At 36.1% G+C, this 19,159-nt stretch overlaps 1 protein-coding gene across 1 annotated transcript in view; it reads left to right on the top strand.

The window, feature by feature from the left end:
• The window catches only part of cacna1ib (calcium voltage-gated channel subunit alpha1 Ib), a gene marked incomplete in the record, with an annotated part of 260,271 nt that overhangs the window by 202,854 nt on the left and 38,258 nt on the right, over positions 1-19,159 (top strand). The window contains 4 exon segments of the mRNA XM_014015501.1: positions 8,786-8,964; positions 11,198-11,324; positions 15,381-15,506; positions 16,820-16,909. Coding sequence (XP_013870955.1) covers positions 8,786-8,964; positions 11,198-11,324; positions 15,381-15,506; positions 16,820-16,909 — 522 coding nt within the window.

Genomic DNA, 19,159 nt, shown 5'->3' with positions numbered 1-19,159 from the left:
CAATTCAAGGCCCATGGGCCAACAATGGCCTCTAACATTTTGTCTAGGCCCAAAAGTAATACTTTAAATGTGATGAAGTTTTATGGTTTCTCTTTTTGTCAGTATTTAGTGCATTTCTTTATTGTATAAATATCAGAACACGTTAAACAGCTGCAACATATGCAGCCCATACGTGAGTTTTGGTGTGTGGGTGTTTTGGTTTTGTGCAGGGGTCATAAATACTACCACTAAGTAGTATCTAGTTAAGCATGTACTTGCATACACACAACACTATTTGTTCAAACTGAATTCCAAATGCAAACCTAAATAACAAGTGCAGGCACCTTTACATTCCACATAGCCCTGTTTTAAATACATTTCTGTTTTTTTTTTCCTTTTTTTTTCTGTATTTTCTAATGTTTAGGTCTAATTTTAAGAATGTTTCTGGAACCATTGGAATTGTGTCTCTCATGTTATTTGTAGTTAGCCCTAAAAAGTGCATCCATGCTTTTATCACCAGACCAACCAGTATGTGTCTGTATTGGGAGCATGGCTTTGTTTGTCTTTGATCACTTGGTTTGGGAGAACAATAAAAAGCTTCACTTCATAGCTTCATATAAAGTTGCCTGTCATATGAGACAGGCTCTTCCAGGCTTTATGTTTTTGCGTCTCATCATTAGTGCCCTGTCACTGAACGTCAGAGTTGTCAAAATCTTGTGACAGGGAATGAAAATCTGCAAGGTTTCGTCCTCCAGCTGTGTTTGTTTGGTATTCTAGATTTATATCAGTTGTAGAACAGTTGTGAGAGTGTATTATAGTGTATCCTAAGCCATTCATTCAATATCGATGTGAACTGACTGAAGATGCCTCATTTATTAATAATGTCATAAGTGAGTCTGAAACATGTAAGAAATAAGTAAATAATTTGCAGAAACTTAAAAAACGAAATAGATCTTTGCTTTTACATAATCCAGGACTTTGTTTGGACAAATGAAATTACCTTGACTTATTTTTCAACAAACAACATGGCAAAGCAAGAACAGGGAGCTGCTGAGTAAAACCATTTMTCTGTTCTCACAAAACTGAGCAGTTCTTGCTTTTACAACTGATGGGATGAAGTGATGCTGCTGTTTGTTGTCCTTGTAGCGTTTTCTTTACAGGGCAAGATCAGACTTGAACTTGAGAAAGAGTAACGATGCACAACATAAGTGCCCTCTGTTTTTCCACTCGTCTGTTCATCCATCCATTATTTACATGTTTGATTCTGGGTTGCAGGGAGATTGTGCCTAGGCAATCTGACTGTGCATTTGTGTGTTTATTCTACTTCCAAACTTTTCCAATGAGACATTGTTATTAGTATAACTCATTTTGCTTCCATCATTATTCACATCATCTTTCCAACTGCTGACTGACATGAACCAGTAAATGTCAAGGGGCAAGCGGAACAGAGAAACCAGACTCAGAGGCAGATAAAAAAAGGTATGTGAAGTTTATTTACAGGTGCTGGTGGATCCAAAAATCTGAAAGAGTGCAAATTCACAAGGCTTTAGATTTTGATTTGAGAGAAAACTGAAAAAAAATAAATATATTTTTCTCTTACAGTTTTTCCAGAAGGAGATTGGCACAGAGTAGAGGAGTGACCAACAAGTAAGTGATTCTTTAGCAGAGCGACCAGAGGATTTGAACACAAGTAAGTTATCCAGGTAAGTGAACAGGTGAGTATCCATGGGTAACAGGCAGTGGCAGTCTGAGGTGCAAGATCCTACCAAAAGGTGAGCATGGGCAGACAAACACTGGCAGGTAGAACCTTTGAAGAACACACAGGAGATGACAAGGTAGGTAACTCGTGAACAATAATGAACTGAGTGGTTAAAAGACACTACCATAAAGGCTTAATGTTCCAGCAAAGACCAGGACACCAAGTGAGCCTTTTAAACTCCAGAAGCTCATCAGGAGGATCCTCCACTAATTGGAGTTGTTCAAGAGCAAAGGACCACTTGTGGAGAGCTTCAGAAAGACCTGGAATTAGCAGGTACGATTGTTTCAAAGAAAACAATACGAAATGCACTGAACCACCATGACCTGTATGCACGCTCACCATGCAAGACTCCACTGCTGAAGAAACAGCATGTTGAAGCTCCTTTAAAGTTTGCTGCACAACATTTAAACAAGCCTGTGTAATACTGGGAGAATATAGTCTGGTCAGATGAGACCAACATTGAACTGTTTGGATTCCAGAATACACATCATGTTTGGAGGTCAAATGGCACTGCACATCAGCCCAAAAACACCATACCAACAGTGAAGTTTGGAGGTGGGAACATCATGGTGTGGGGCTGTTTTTCAGCATATAGTACTGGCAAACTTCAAATAATTTAAGGAAGGATGAATGGAAAAATGTACAGAGACATTCTTGATAAAAATCTGCTTCCATCTACCAGGATGATGATGATGAAACGTGGCTGGACATTTCAGCAAGACAATGAGCCCAAACACAAAGCCAAGGAAACTCTCAGTTGGTTTCAGAKAAAGAAACTAAAGCTGCTGGAATGGCCCAGCCAATCACCTGACCTGAATCCAACAGAAAATCTATGGAAAGAACTAAAGATCAGAGTTCATAGAATAGGTCCACGAAACCTTCAAGATTTGAAGACTGTTTGATGTCATTGTATGTATGGATCACTTGGGTTGTTACCAACATTTGGTGAAAATGTTGTCATTAGCACCTCTAGTAATATATTTACTGAGAAAAATGTTGACGTGTTCAATACTTATTTTACCCGCTGTATGTATGTATGTATATATATATATATATATATATATATACATACACATATTTCTTTTTTTAAGATTTTTTACAGTCAGACATACAAACACAAGCAAAACACCTGTAACTGAGTGATGGGATCACTGTTACACTACATTGTTGGCCTGACACTACAGTACATCTCTCCTTCCATTCCCTCCTTTTTAAAATTTCCTCTTCAGAAGTCAAAATCAAGACATTGATTATAATGTGTAGGACTAAGTGTACCCACAACTGTACAAAAATGTTGATGTTCTTTTTTTATTCGTTCTTTTGGATGGGAAATATTTTATCTTGTAAAATAGGCACAGTAACATTGGTTTTCACATCCAGACTGTGCAGGAATGCCATGTTGACAATTGAAAATGTGCTTGCATTTGTAGTCAACCTTTCCAAATTAAGGTTAACACTTGTTTTTCATTAGCTCATCTCAAAACAAGGGATCACATTTGCAATCCCACCTGACTTTGTCAGGGACAGTTTCAACTCTAACAACCCCACATTATGACCAATAAAAGTCACAGGCACAGACTTATAAATGCTTCTTGGCACACTGAGCTTTTCATCTATTAAAACTAATTATAACATGTTTTTCTTGATATATACATTTTCTCTCTTTCACTATCTCTTGTCCTTTAGCTTCAGTGCTTTTACATTCTATTTTTTAAGTCTGCCTAACACTTCCTTGAAATATAAAGAAMAGGCTGAAAGAAAGTACATCAAAAGAGAGTCTAATTTCTTGCCTTTTGGCTCTGGTGCTATTACTGAGTTTGAATATATTCTCTGTTTTCACTTATGGTCCTCTTGCATTTTTCTATTTTAGGTCTGAGGCACCATGATTGCTATTTGCTAAAGGGCTCTTCAGATTTCTCACATTTACTGCTGTATCATCAGACTTATTTGCATTAGCAATCAAAGTATTTCTAGTGGATACCACCAACATTAGTGTCTGCCACCAGTTSAAGGGCAGCTGTTTGACTTATACATAATTTATTACATTGATGACGCGTTGTTTCACGCTGATGTACAATTAAAAAATGTGCCATTGTAAAATAAGCTGTCTCAAAGATTTTTTTTTACATTTTTAGGATATAGTGCATTTATTTAATAAAAGAAGGCATGTCTCAGCTCTATAATGGTAAGTCATATAGTCTAAAGCAATTATATTAAATTACATTTTATCTGAAGCACCATTACATATTGATGATGGCATGTAAAATACAATTTGCAAACATCAGAGCGGTTCATTATGATCAAATTGAAGTCACTTTGGCAGCATAAGCRTTTTAAGCATGAGCTTTTAAAAATGCTGCAGCTGCAAGTCCAGTAATTGCCACATTTTCTGTTAAATCAAGATGCAAATGGAGTTTGAATATAATTTAAAATTGAATTTATTGYGACAGACTCACCTTGTCAAGCCACTGACAAGGAGGGGAGAGCAGAGCTTTGGCACTGTTGGCATTCAGCTGTGAGATATCCAATACATCATGTTTTATCAGGGTGATAAGTTATCCAGTGAATTTCTGTCTTGAGGCATTCCAGTGTTTTCAGAAGAGCTTTTATAGCTGGCTGCTACCAGATATATGTTATACCTCAATATCTAGTCTGTCAGGTTGTGACTAAAGACCTGTCCAATGAGACATGACTGAGATTTATATATCTAGAAATTAAACAGAGTTTTGTGCAGTGATATTTATAAAAGCGTGTTCTGTTTTTATACAAAACCATTTTATTTGTTCTGTCTTTAATCTCCATCTCTCTGTTTCTCTTTTTACTTATACCTTTGACATCCAATTTGATTTTTTAAATTATTTTATATGTTTTTTATTGACACGTGTTACTTTATTATTTTAAGGATAATATGTTGAAGGTACAAGATTCCAGTGAAAGTTAATGCGAAGGTTTATGCAGCCAGTAAGCAGAGGTGGCTAAATACTTAAAATATTAACCAATAAAAGCCTGATTACATTCAAATAGTGTTTTTTTTTCAAACGTTAAATCACTGTCAATACAGCCAAAGATACTTAGATCAATAATTTGTCAACTGACAATATTTTCTCTCCAATCTTAAAAAGAATAAAAACTGAGATTTTTGATTCCACCGAGATAGGTTTTGTTCACTGAAACTAACTAAATTGTACTGTAGAGTAGTAAATTAAATGTGTAAACAGAATTCTCCCTGGCACATTTTGCCATAAGTCATGACGTAGTTCTTGGAAAAATGTATAGTCTTTATTGCACACTCTGATTCAGCGGGTAGTGTAATTTTGTGGTCAGTGAATTGGTTGTTGCATTTCAAATTCTTGATTTATATTGAACAATTTTTGGTAATGGCAACTGAGATTTTTTTTAGGACTGGTTCAATCACAACTGTGTGACACTCATTTGTAGAATATTAGGAGAGATAGGAGCAAAACAGTTTATTTTATTTTATTTTTTATTAAAAAGACTCACTGGAGTGTTCAGAGTGCCCTTTCAGCTGTAATAATCACTAATAACAACTTTCCTAAAAAAAAAGTTTGCATGATTTCTTGCATCTAGACATTTCTTTTCCATCTTGAAAGTGCCAGTGTGATTAAAAAAACACTAAGATGCAGCTGTTATGTTTGAGATAATGCCACATATAAACATCTGTCAATTTCTTTCATCCACACAAAAAATTTTAGATTGTATCATTTTTTCTCACTTTCTCTTTGACTCTTGTGTCCTTTCTATCCCACCCTTGATGTGAGCCTTTCAGTTATCTAACTTATTCAAACTTTGCTCACAAATCTTTAACACTCTCACTCCACTTCACTATTCTCTTTTTCACTTGAAGTGTTTTCTCTTTTTTCAATTAGTCCCGATTAGAGTTTTCTGAGTGAGTTTTTCCACCCAGCTTCAAGCAAAATAAAACTGAAAGAAACCTATGGCCAAACTTGCTGTTGGTTTTCAATGTTTACCTTTTTAAATATTTGTGTCTGTGTCCTGTTTGTGAGTTTAACTGCAAAAGTAAGAGTAAGTGAAGAAAAAAGGTTTAATGCCAGCTGCTTAAATATGATATACAGTAAGATTATGTCTGCAGTCCACAGGACTTATGTTTCAACAAATCTTATTTGGAAAAAAAATATTTGTATTTGACTTGTAGTGCAGTTGGCAAAAAGCTACTGGCATCAAAACTAATTAACTGCACAGAAAAATCTACTTTTGTAATCTTTTGTATAAGGTATTTATGTTTTAAACTTACAAATGAAAAAAAATGTCTTCTCATAATGAACTGCAGGAGTTGGTCTGCTGATTGTCTTCTTTCTCCTTTCTTCCATTTTGGACTTTTAACTCTTTCTGACTTCACAGTGCTGTCTTTCCATCAAACACACCTCTCCTCCTGTTTATTCTTTTATGCATTCCTTTTCTTCTTCCAGGAGGATGAAACTGATGTAAAATAAAAAAGGTAGGAATCTAAATAGCATTGTAAACTATCAACAAGCTTTTGGTGACAGCTCTTCTAGGCTTTTCTCCTCTCTCTCTCTTCAGCCTTCCCTTATCTATCCTGGTTTGCTGCATTTTGGAGCCTTTTTTTAAAATATCTAAACTGGAAACGCTACGTTCACACTGCAGGCAAATGCGACCCAAATCAGATTTTTTGGCCCCATCTGACCCATATCCGATTTTTTTATGAAAGTCTGAACGCGACAAATCCGATTTTTTCAAATCGGACCCAGGCCGTTTCAGTATGTGGTTTTAAATCGGATATATATCTGATGTTTTCAAAATGACTGCGGTGTGAACGCTCATGTCACATTCCATATGACTTTTTCATCAGTGAGGTGGGGGTGAAGGATCGATAAGATACTAACCTGAAGTCACGCTGTTTAAATCTGCAGCTCAATGTGTTTACAGCTCCAAAACACAAGTCCAGTTGCTTCATCTTTTTACTTTTAATTTTCAATGAAGATAGTAACGTCCAGCCAGGGTCGCAGAGCGGTTATCGGTCCTAAAGTTACTCAGTCGATGCTTTATTTCCAGCTCGTTGTTTTGTTCAAAAATAAAAAGCTTCACTGGAGCATCCCGGTCAGAGGCAGGTTCAGATAAAAACACTGAACTAAACAAGCACGTCAGATACTTATTTAATCGGCTCTGATTGAACAAGTTCAAGTTCAAGTTTATTTATATAGTGCCAAGTTACAACATACGTTGTCTCAGGGCACTGCACATAAAAAGAATAATCTAAAAAAGAAACCAGCAGGCTGCGTTGAATCACAACTACTTCAGATTCGACGTGCTAAAAGTAGCATCCATGCTAGCTCTGTAAACAAACAAGCCGGCTGAATGAGACGTCGCGTCTTTACTGCGCATGCGTGTCACATCAGTGCTGTGTAGCGTTCATACAGGAGTCTGATGCAGGTCGCATTTAAAATGTAATGTGAACGTTCACACAAAAAGATCGGATTTTTTCAAAAAATTGGAATTGAGCATTAAGACCTGCAGTGTGAACGTAGCCTATGGATCTGGTCAGCTGCTCTCTCAATGCTATTGATCTTTTTTTTTCTACATGGAAACTGGGCAAAGGAGAGCACTCTTGTCCTGGTGGGACATATGCAGCAGTTATGGATTCCTGTGGTGATTGGAAGATAATGTTCCTTTCTGCACTGTCGATTGAGGATGTCAAATATGTTTACATAATTGGATTAATGATAGCAGGATTTCTACTGATAGGAGGTGGTGGATATCTTGGCTATCGTGAAATCTGGAAAGGGTCATGAGCCATTCAGGCCTTGATGAGGTTACCCGGCTGTTTGATGGAATTTGCCGGGCTGTCAACACTCAGACTCAAGCGCTGCTGGAGCAGAGCCGAAAGCTGGACGCTGTCCTCACTGAGGGTCACAGGCCAGCTGCGGCTCCTGAGCCGACTGGCGGGAATGCATAGATCTTGGAGAAAGTTGTGCTATGTGAAAGGTGAGGCAGGACCAACAATTTTGGCTCATTGAAATTTTGCAACTGGAGTTCTAGTAAGACATTAAGGCAACAAGCAAATCTACAGAAGTCATCCTGTTCCAAAATAAGTTGTGTTTATCTGATTTCGCACACCTACATGGCCTTCAAGGCCGGATACCTCAAACTCTCCTGGAAGTATGTCAATTGACGCTCTGCCCCATCCTCCCACCCTAATGTCTGTGAACTGGTCTTGAAGCAGCCGAAGTTTGAGCAAAATGGACAATAGCATTCTGAACTGGCTGGGGGAGCTCCAGGTGACTGGTTTCACAGTTTTATCTACAGATGTTCACACATGCGCATACAACACTTTAATTTCTTCAGAGACACCTCCCCCGCCCACAAAAAAAAAAAAAAAAACTCACTACCTTCGCTGGCTGTGATCTTTGTTCTGTGCAGAGGTTTTTTATGTACATTATATTGTGCCCTGAGTGGATATAGCATGCTATTTATGTTGTTTTATCCTCACTTATCCTCATGTTGGAATATTTTTTTTCTTTTCAAGGGTCATGCCTCTTTATGGCTGTTGGACCCGGAGCACCTGTTCTCCCTGTTGTGTCCACATCTCTTGAATGGGTTGTTTCAAACTGTGATTTCTCTTCATGGGATCATTCAGTTATTCATTCATTCATTCATTCATTCATTCATTCATTCATTCATTCATTCAAAGTGTGTGGCCATGTTTTTGCTACATCATGGGGACCATTTTCTAGAAAAAAAACAGCCTGGTGGGGACCCAGTGCTCCTCATGGGAACCAAAGCCTTGTCCCCTTGGGTATGGATGCTGATTTTGGGTGGGTAGGTGGGTGGGGTAGGCTTAAGGCCAAGGTGTATATTGAGTTTAGGCTGAATTTAGGGTCAGGTGGTTAAGTTTAGAGTAAAGTAGCAGGGTTGGACTATAGAAATGACAAGAATGAAAGAAAATCAGTGCAAAGTCCCCAAGAGGATAGAAAAAACAACTTGAGTGTGTGGATGCATGCCTCATGTCTGATATTGCTTAAGTTGGATCTGTCTTCCTTTTTCTGCCAGGTTGTGTCCATGGGTCTGTACCTGGGGGAAACAGCATATCTGAGGAGCAGCTGGAATATTTTGGATGGTTTCYTGGTCCTTGTGTCCCTGGTTGACATCGTGGTGTCAATGGCAGGAGGGGCTAAGATCCTGGGGGTTCTACGCGTTCTGCGGTTGCTCCGGACTCTTCGTCCTCTCAGGTCAGGACAAATGAACAGGATTTATGCAGCTATGCATGAGTTACACATAATCATATTGTGTGCAATTAATCATCAGAAAAACATTAATCGATTATTTTTTTGCACTTGACGATTAATACGATTAATGCCACCAGGCAGAGTCCGCTCAGTGCTCCTGTCTGCTTCAAATATGACCAACATTTTTAAAAAAGTTGTGTAATTTATTTATCCATCAACACAATTTAAAAGTTTATGTATAGCCTGAAGTCTGTTATTTTGACACAGTTTGGAACAGATTTTTCTGAAGAGCAACTCTTTCCCACTAAATTGGTCATGTGACTAGGACAGAAGGGTGTCCAGGGACTCCAGGGGATTAATCCTCAAATTAATCGTTATCGGCTAAATACCACAATTAATCGTGATTAAGTTTTTTGCCAATATTGCCCATCCCTACTATGAGTAAAGATGATGAACTTCATTTTTTACTGTTTATCTGAGCAAACGTGAGCAAACTGTAGTCTAAACGGTAGTGAATTCMACATATGTCATGCCTGATTCAAACAAAAACTAATAAAAAACACCCATCAGCACCTCATCTCTCTGAGCTGTTGCTTGGCAACGTGCTGAGACTTCAACTATTGGTCCCAGCCAAGCAAAAATAGTCTGGGACATAACCCTCTGTCAGATAGGGAGCTATCCATCCGTCTATTAGTGTAGCTTTACTCACCTAATCTTTTTTGAGGTACATGAAGGGCCCAGAGACTGTCCAGACGACACTGAGCAAAAGTCATGGTTCAAGCTTTGCTGTTCATCACTGGGTCAACACTGAGAGGACAGCTGCTTTTTAACAGATTTTCCCTGCTTTTCAGCTATGCGTTAGTAGCTTCTAAAGCCTTTTGTTGCAAGAAATCAACAACCTCCAAGATTTAAAGGGGACATATCCAAAATCCACTTTTTAAGCCGTTAAATTTGTTATGTTTTGTACTTGGAGGTGGGCAGAAAATTTGAGTTTAGTCTCTCCTGGTGCTGCAAAGATATCTTCATATTCTGTATGGGTCAAATTTTTCAACCTGTTCAGTTTTCTCTGTTTTCTATGACATTTTCTGAACTGTTGCATCAAATTATTTGTGACAGAAAAAAAGTCTACTTACCAACTACAATTAGATTGTCTCTGTTCTCCTCTCAGGGTCAGACTTTGGCTCCAAAATGTAAGGCTGGATGGACAAATTTCTGTTGTTGATGTATTTTAATGAATTTGGATACAAAAGTTTGCTCTGCTCCTATATAAACCCCTCAATCAAACTGGAATGGACCACTCTGTAAGCTGGAGGTGGGCAGGGTGTGAAGTGCTTTGTTTGGATTTCAAGGCCAGAGTCAAAACGAGTTACTCTGAAACACATCTAAAAAGAGRGGCTTGTGGAGTTACAATGAGGAATTATGACCAAAGCATTGCAATCCGACTTTACATAAACCCCAAATGAATTATTTAAATGTGGAAAAAGAAAGCTTTAAAAGTATATGTCTCCTTTAAGTGGCAAGTTTCACATTGTAACAAAGATTTGTGCTGTGTAAAAAATCAAACCCTGTGTCCTGTTTGAGAGTGGTTTTAGTTTTAACAGAAGCATACAGTTTGACCACAAAAGTCACCTAAATAAGTTTATTTTTGTCATCAAGCTGTATCATGGCATTAGGGTCTGAATTGAGAAATAAAAATAAATAGAAATGGAGATGTTTAGTAGCACATTCTGCAGTTCTGATGCTGTATTTTGGACATAGGTCATGCAATGAAATATTCATCAGTCTATCAAACCTATAGCTAATTTAAAATCACCAGGAGACTCAAGTGTCCAAACAAAACTACAGGAGATGCAGGAAGAAAAAAAATGACACAGAAAGACTGCTTTAAATAAAGAATTGTTCACTATAAAAAATATAAGATAAAAAATATCTGAAATACTTTAAAACAGCAATGTACTGTTGTGATACTTAGAAGTACTTTAGGAAATTTTTGATGCTTAGTGTTTTTGTAAGGTTAACTGTTTTGCTCAGTGTTGTCCCTTTTATTCAATCTGGTGTTCTAAATCTATATAATAAAAATACATTTTGACTTGTTTGTTTTACAACAATAAGAAATATAGCATTTTTTTTCCTTTTCCGTGTATTGTTTAACATTCCACTTCAATGAAAATATGTCTCTTATTCTCTATATTGTTTTGTTGTATTTTTTTTCTATCTCTCATCACTTGGTTCCCAGGGTGATCAGCAGGGCACCAGGACTGAAGCTGGTGGTTGAGACACTCATCACTTCCCTCAAACCCATTGGCAACATTGTCCTCATCTGCTGTGCCTTTTTCATCATTTTTGGCATTCTTGGTGTTCAGGTACAAAACATGTTATAATGAAGGCTTTAATTGTTTCTCTGAGCAAAAATTTCCCATGTGACAGTCAGATTCACTTTACCTCACAACTTTGTAACAAAGAGCTTTTAGAGAATTATAATTAAACCTGCAAAAAAATGTTGCAGACCTGTATGAAATACTATGGACCCCTTCTCCCATCATACTGAAACTTTAAACACAAGAGGCAAGATAAAATCAGAATATATTCTTAGGTTTATCTACATCAGTGGTTTTTAAAGTATGCAAGCATAAGCTCCCCCCCCAACCCAGAAAAGTCTCCAACTTTATTTTCTTTTCCCAGATAAATAAATAAATAAATAAATAAATAAATAAATAAATATTGTCCGGCCCCCTGTCTGTCATTGGTTATTGCTGTTATTTTTTGTTAAATTTTTTGTTGTTCCTATTCTTAATGGTCAGTTCATACTTGTAAAATTGTTCTTTTTTTACATCTTTTATACATCAGTATTTTAAAAAAATAAACAACCTTCTGTTTTTAATCACCTCAAATCACAACAATCCCTTGCTTGTTGACTACGTTCACACTGCAGGTAACCTGGCCCTTGCCTTCCTACGCAGTTCTGCTCAGTTCTAGTTTCCCTTCACTGCTCCATCTGGGATTTCTCCCATGGACGAGGATTTCTTCAGGAAAATTTCATCTGGGCCTATCAGAGAACAGAAGGCGTAGTTTTGAACGTCGATTTTCTGCACAGTGTCTGCTAGTTAGTTTAGCGTACGGCAGTGGAGGAAGTGAATGAGGCCAGTCTGTGTTGATAAGGCTTCCAAATTAAATTAAACTTATCTGACAAAGCAGCAGCTCTCATTTACAACCCTCTCGTTCGGCTCGATACTTCTCTCAGTAGGGTTGTTTACAGCACACGCGATTTCTGGTTAAAAGCCTGAATTTTGCCTGAAACTCTCAGACTGAAGAAGTCTCTTGGAGAAGAGACGAAACATTTCATTAAGAGAAGAACCCGTCCAAAAGACCTATACTTTTTTTTTTCTTTTTGATTTCTGGTTAGCTTCTTAGCTTAGCCTCAGTCACAGTGGAGCTGGCAAACACATACGTCGCGACCAACCGATCCAATCATTTTAAACTTCAACAGAGGCCACGCCTTCAGCAAGAATCGCGTGTCTATAGCCGAGATTCCAGACCCTCGTACAAAGCAAAGCGAAGGACAAAATAATTTGATCTAAGACCTGCAGTGTGAATGTTAGCCTTACATTATTTCCTCACTTCTTGATTCACATATCGCCCCCCTCAAGATCACTAGCACACTGAAATGTAATTTCATTGTGCTAGTACAATGACAATAAAGGCATCAACAATCAATCAACCCCTAGGAGAGGTGTGCCCCACAGTTTGAAAACTCCCGTTTTACATCAAAAGCTAAATGTAAAAACTGAAACGTAAAATAATAATAATAATAATAAATTATAAAAAAAAAATATCTGTGTGGCCAGGAAGGACCATTTGAATCTACAGTATATCCCCATGTTAAAGATACAGTAGGCTACATGTGAGGATAAAACATTCTTGTTTAGATAACTGATAGGTGAAATTAAATTTCCTAGACCAGGGATTCCCAAACTTTCCCATGCCAAGTCCCCTAAAACAATTTCAGCTTCTGGTCAGGGACCCCCTTGCAAGTTGACAATAAAATACATCACCATATGTAAAGAAATATGATCTTTTTAGAATGTTTTTTTTTGTCACTTTTATTCACTATTGAATAGCTGTAAAGCCATACATACTTAATATATGATGCCTCAAACTTCCCGATTTTGCTTGGCCAGGAGTTTTTTATGCAGTGTCTTCCATAGCAGGGCTGCTGGTCGGTTCATTTTGCCTTTTTTTGTCACAAACTTGTCCATTGCTATGCTAGCTTCAGACTGAACAAACTCTGTTACTATTAACCTCGGGAGAACTGCCACCCTGTAGTTTCCTGGGTGGTTCTTGCAAGTTTATTGCCAAGAACAAACACAGAACAACAGCAAAGCAGAGATGGATAGCTGTAGCAAAATCAAAGACATTCTTGCCAAAAAAATGAGCACATCATGTAAATATCTCTAAAAATGGGACAGCAAATTTATAAATAAATAAACGTAATAAATGAATGTGCTATAATTCCCTTTTCTGTTTTCATTTTTGCTATATATTAAGAATGACCACAGCATTTCAGTGTCAACAAAGTTATATCCATCAGATTCTGATCACCTAGTTGAAATTTTAAGTGGTTCACAAGTGACTATTTTAGATTTATTGTTCACCTGTTTTAAAATGTAAGGCATACAGGAGCCAGGTTGGGATGTGACTCACAGTGGGCACTTTAAAATGTCCTTTATTTTCAAATCTAAAACCTGACAGATCAGAAAGACGAGCATGGCAAAAGAACTTTCAATATATTATTATAAATTATATTAAAATAGTAATTGAAAAAACAGAGTTTATTGTTAAGATTTACCATTTTTACTTAACCTTCTTAAGCCCCAAGTGTTTTTCTTGATATTTTTGCTGAAAATACCATGTCAAAATGTAAATGAGTGTATGTCAGAATTTACAAACTCTACTTTAAAATCTTAGGATCAAAATAAAGCTAACACTTGGGAGATTTCATCAGAGGTATAGTGTTAAAACAGCTGCTGTGGTTTTAAAGAAATTAAGGATGGAACATAATTTTATTTTTTTCACTCTCACCTGAATAATTTTTGCATGAGACAGTGTATAACCCAATTAAAATCATAATGATTCAGGCTAAAACCTCTTGGAAACCATAAATCCACTTGTGGACATCACCTGTGCAAAGATCCATGCTGCTAAAATGAACTGGAGCAAAGTTAGAGGTTTTAGTAAAGAAATAATTTTGAATTTAGTCGTTCTGCACACAACAGACCATGATGGTGCCATTAATAAATATTAAGAAATCTGACGTTTTTAATTGCAAAAGTTTTTTTTTTTTACCTGCCTGAAAAAACGTGGATGTTTGTTCTTTTGAAAAGTTATTCAAACATTTATTTGTCACCAAATATATTATTTAAAATATTGTGGAATTATATTTGACTTCAGTTGGACCATATTCATTCAAAACCAATTAAAAAAACTTTCAACCCACTTTATAACCTATTTCGGTATCTATTTTGACTTGCTTTATAAAAAATAATGTCAAAGATTTTTCCTTTACAGATTTGCTTGTATGCATTTACATACACATTTGCAATGATGACATTTTGTACAGTTTGTTTACTTTCTGATTCAACTGCTTGGCGTTTGAACTGTGTTTGGTGGATGTAAAACATTTTTCATGATCTTTTAACCAAGATTCTTAGGTTTATTTTGATACCAAACATGTCCAGGTTCAACTGACAGATCTTAAGTTAAAAGAAATAGAAAACCATCCAGCTTTCTGAGGCCTCCCTAGTGCCTCCTGGCGGCTCCCACTTTGGGAACTCCAATGTCAGACTTAAAATAGTAAACATTGCCAATGCATAAAGAGTTAACTATTATGTGAATTTGTGTCACAAAGTCAAATATTTCATAAAATGTTAATGTTTATTGCTGAAATAAGTTGAGCATTAGACATCATGGATATTATAATTTATGAACAATTATACTTCATAATTGCACAAACAGCTACTTTTTTTTTAATTCTGACTATGCTTTGTACATTTTCACACGCAGAGCTAACTTGATTTTCTTTTTCCCATGTAAATCTTCTTAATGTCATCATATGGTGTAATTATTTTTAAAAGCAACATTATGTAATATCTTTTTATCATTTCCTTTTTTCCGATTTGATGAAATTGAATGAGGATTAAAAACATATTTTCTTAGACAAAGGAGAAACTCATTGTTGATATCAAGAGCTTTTAAAGTCTTTAATTGAGCACCATCCACACGCTCGTTACAGATGCTAATTACAAGATTACTCCAAAAGCTGTAGAAAAGAAGTGGTTGTGCACACAAGTGTTTTATCACAGCACTGGGGTCTTTGTCTCCCTCTCAGTCTTTCTTTTCTCAATGTGTGTTTTCCTTTCTAGCTCTTCAAAGGGAAGTTCTATTATTGTGTGGGTTTGGATGTGAAGAACATCACTAATAAAGCGGACTGCCTGGCTGCCAACTATCGATGGATTCACCACAAATACAACTTTGACAACCTTGGACAGGTATAAAAAGGGGAAAAAAACTTTCCTGGAGTCATGGCTGCATTATTTGCCACCTATATATACATAATACATGGTTATAAGAACAATTAGAATGTTTGTTTTGAAATGTAATTAGAAAGGAGTACATGTATAAATAATGAGGCATTATGTAAATAAGTGCTTTTTTATTTGTAAATGTAGTTTTAATTATGAATGTGCAAAGAATGAAATTACCCCAACGTGAATAATAAAAATCTAATGGCTGTTTACAAAAGTAGTCCTTATAGAGCTTGTCTCTTATACACTAGGGCCTGTATTTATCAAACTTTATTAAATTACTCTTAAGAATGCTGTTAAGAATGGACTTAAGTGTAAAAAAATGTAGCTAAAAGCTGAACCTATTATCAAGCGTCTCAGTCTCATTTTAAGCAAGGAGTAAGACCAAATCTTCGAACTGGTTTCCGACACTTTGCTGTGCTCCTGGATCCTACAAATTATGTTAAAAATCATGTAACTTGATCAGCAAATATAGTTTAATCAACCATCAAAGTTTGCTGCAGTTCATGTTTTGAAACAACCAACTTTAAGATTTGCTATAGTTTTAGCTAATTTATTTATTTATTTATTTTTGGATCAGAAAATATGTGTCAGCCTTGCCTACCTGCATCCATTACTATGATTTTACTGGTTCTTCCTTTTGACCCTTTTTAGCAGATTCAAGAAACAGGAGCTTCCTATAAAAACTTGTGTAACTACTTTAAGATGGCTCTTTTCAAAGGCCTGTTGCTGTAAATTGTCATTTAACCAGGTCATGGCCAAACTAAGTGCTTGGATAGAAGACAGCCAAACTTCCTTTTTTTTTGTTCAGTTGCATCATTGCCTTTTGTTCAGAGCATTTAATCTTGTCAAACTATACCTGTATGTTCAATCCATATGCTGCTCCATGGTTTTATTCTGTGTACAGCCCATCAACTTCAAGCCCATCAGCATGCTATTCAAGTGGAGGTTTTTGCAAAACAGAAGTGGGCATCTCACAGTTGATATATCCCTCCTCTGCCAAAGTGCCATTGCAATGAGATATCTAGAGTTTTGCATCTATCAGTGGTCGCAATGCTATGACTCAACAGTGTAGGTGCATGTTTATTCTGTCACAGAGTAATTTCACATAATAGCTATCTATTATTGATAATAGCTTCACTTAATAATACAAGCACTCCATTATGTAAGTGAGGTTTCAAGTTCATAACACTGGTGAGAGCTGTTTGTAACAAACAAATAATTCGGTTTATTTAAAAAAAATGTGTTTTTTTGTACTTGTGCCTTTGTGTCTATAGGCTCTTATGTCACTGTTTGTGCTGGCATCAAAGGATGGTTGGGTCAACATCATGTACCATGGATTGGATGCAGTGGGAATTGACCAGCAGGTAAATGCAAGCAGATTATAATGTATTGTTTTCACTTTATGTTCAGGTATCCACATTTGGGTCCCTTTAGCAGAAATAATAGGCTGTACAAAGCATGTAAAGATTCCCAGCATCCTATTTTGCCTTCTGTTAGGGTACACCATGTTTTCTTTTTTTCAAAGTGGAAAGAAAATTCCACTCTGGTCCATACATTCACTTTGCTCACAAAGGGATGTCCACTGAATCTCTTTACTTATAGGCTTACCAAACAATCCTATCAAATCATTAATTCATTTCAAATAGTTTTTATAACAACTGAGAAGCTCAAAGTTGTGCTCAAGTTTTTTTTTTACATATTTCAACTTTTCATTTCATTTTCAAATTGTAACTAAATGTAACAGAGTCATCTGCATAACAGATATGCAATCAGTTTTGTTTCATATGCAGATGTAACTAGATGTTTGCTTTTTTTCTGGATATTTTTAAGTCCACAATTTGTCAATGAAATATAGAAAAAAATGGTTATACTTATGCACCAACAAAAATACACTCATATGTTGAGTTACATCATAGTTATGTCAATTTTCCGTGCTAATTAGAGATTGAAAGTCCGACTGAAGCACAAACCAGCTGTAATAAGTCTTTACCTAACATGATAACATGTTGGCAACCTTCTTTATATAAATATCCATTTTTATTTAAAGATAATTAGTTATATTATGTTTCCAAAAATATTCACAAATTCCAAAAAAATAAAAATAAAAAAACATATCTCTATTGGAATGGAGGTGGTTGTTTTGTCTCCATAAATATATGATTCAGAGTCATAAATATTGTCTAGGATGATTCAGTAGCTGTWAAAAGTAAAACCTGTTTGAATTATTATTTTATTTGTTATTTGTTTGTTTGTTTTTTAATATGTTTGAATTTATTCAAAAAAGTGGGAATTGTTCCGGATGAGTCAAAGTCCTCTCCTCTGGGAGACACCTCACTGCTGTTCAACACTACACTGAGTGACTAATCCCATTTACACGCTGTCCTGCACTTCCAGTGCTCAAATTAAAAATGTGTCTCTCATCTCTGGCTTAATGGCACCTGAACTAGATTTTTGTTTCCTAATGATTCCTTTCAATTACTACTGCTGCACCCACTCATTCTGAACACTTTTTCTCCTAATTTGTCTCCATCTGCTGCTCATCGCTCAGTTCTCTGTCATCTTTTGTTCCTGGAGGCTTCTATGAAACTTTTAGACTTATAATGGACATAAAGTGAGTTGCTTATTTGGGGACCTGAAAGAGTCTCAGATGTAAAATACAAATGCTCTTCCAAAAACCATTTAATCATTCATTTAGTTAATTGTAACACCACAATAACTGTACTGGAGAAGGCTTACCAAGCCACATAAAATTGAGCTTTAGGCCCTGTCACACTACAACTTATGCCAACTTATGAAATATTTTTATGTCTAAATTGCTAATAAAAGTTATATATTTGATCAAGTTGTTCAATTTGCATTATGTACACACCAAAAAGAAGCTTCCTGTTGATTTTTTTCAATTTCATCTTCAATGTAGACGTCTTTAAAATTTGCATAAGTTGGCATAAGTTGTCTAGAATGACAGGGCCTTCAATCACACATCTGAAATGGCAAAATGAGTGAAGACTTTTGTCAATGAAGTCCAAAAACTTTTCTGATTTACAAACATAAATACAGACAGCTCATTTCAGCAATGAATAAAACAGTCAGCCATTAGCAGCTCAAATTAGCATCATGTCACAAACAAGCAGAACTGCTGAGAATCAGGAGCCTGTAATTATAACCACATGCAGACCCAGCATGTTTCTTTTAACATCAACACAGGCCATATAAACATGACCACGATTACAGGTTCAGTTAATATATTTAGAATGACTTTTTTATCTCATGTAGAGCACACTGTTTATCCACATCGTGTTGATAATATGGAAGACCTAAACAGACATAATTTGAATGAAAAAGCTGAAATATATAAATGGACGAACAAATAAATAAATAAACTTAAAATGCACCACTTAAACTAAAAAATGAGAACTTTACCTCATGTTTTATAATTGAATTGAACTTCATATGTATTTTCCAGCTTAGTTCCAATACATTACATAATTAGAACATAATTTACATTTTACTGTTTTTAAAAATAAATGTTTTTTTATTTTTCCTTTTACTTGTCAATGCATTTGTCTTTCTTAAATGAATATATACATACACACACACACACACACACACACACA

Source organism: Austrofundulus limnaeus, unplaced genomic scaffold (assembly GCF_001266775.1).
Source record: "Austrofundulus limnaeus strain Quisiro unplaced genomic scaffold, Austrofundulus_limnaeus-1.0 Scaffold130, whole genome shotgun sequence".
Lineage (NCBI taxonomy): Eukaryota > Metazoa > Chordata > Actinopteri > Cyprinodontiformes > Rivulidae > Austrofundulus > Austrofundulus limnaeus.
This window is presented reverse-complemented; position numbering and strand designations above follow the sequence as displayed.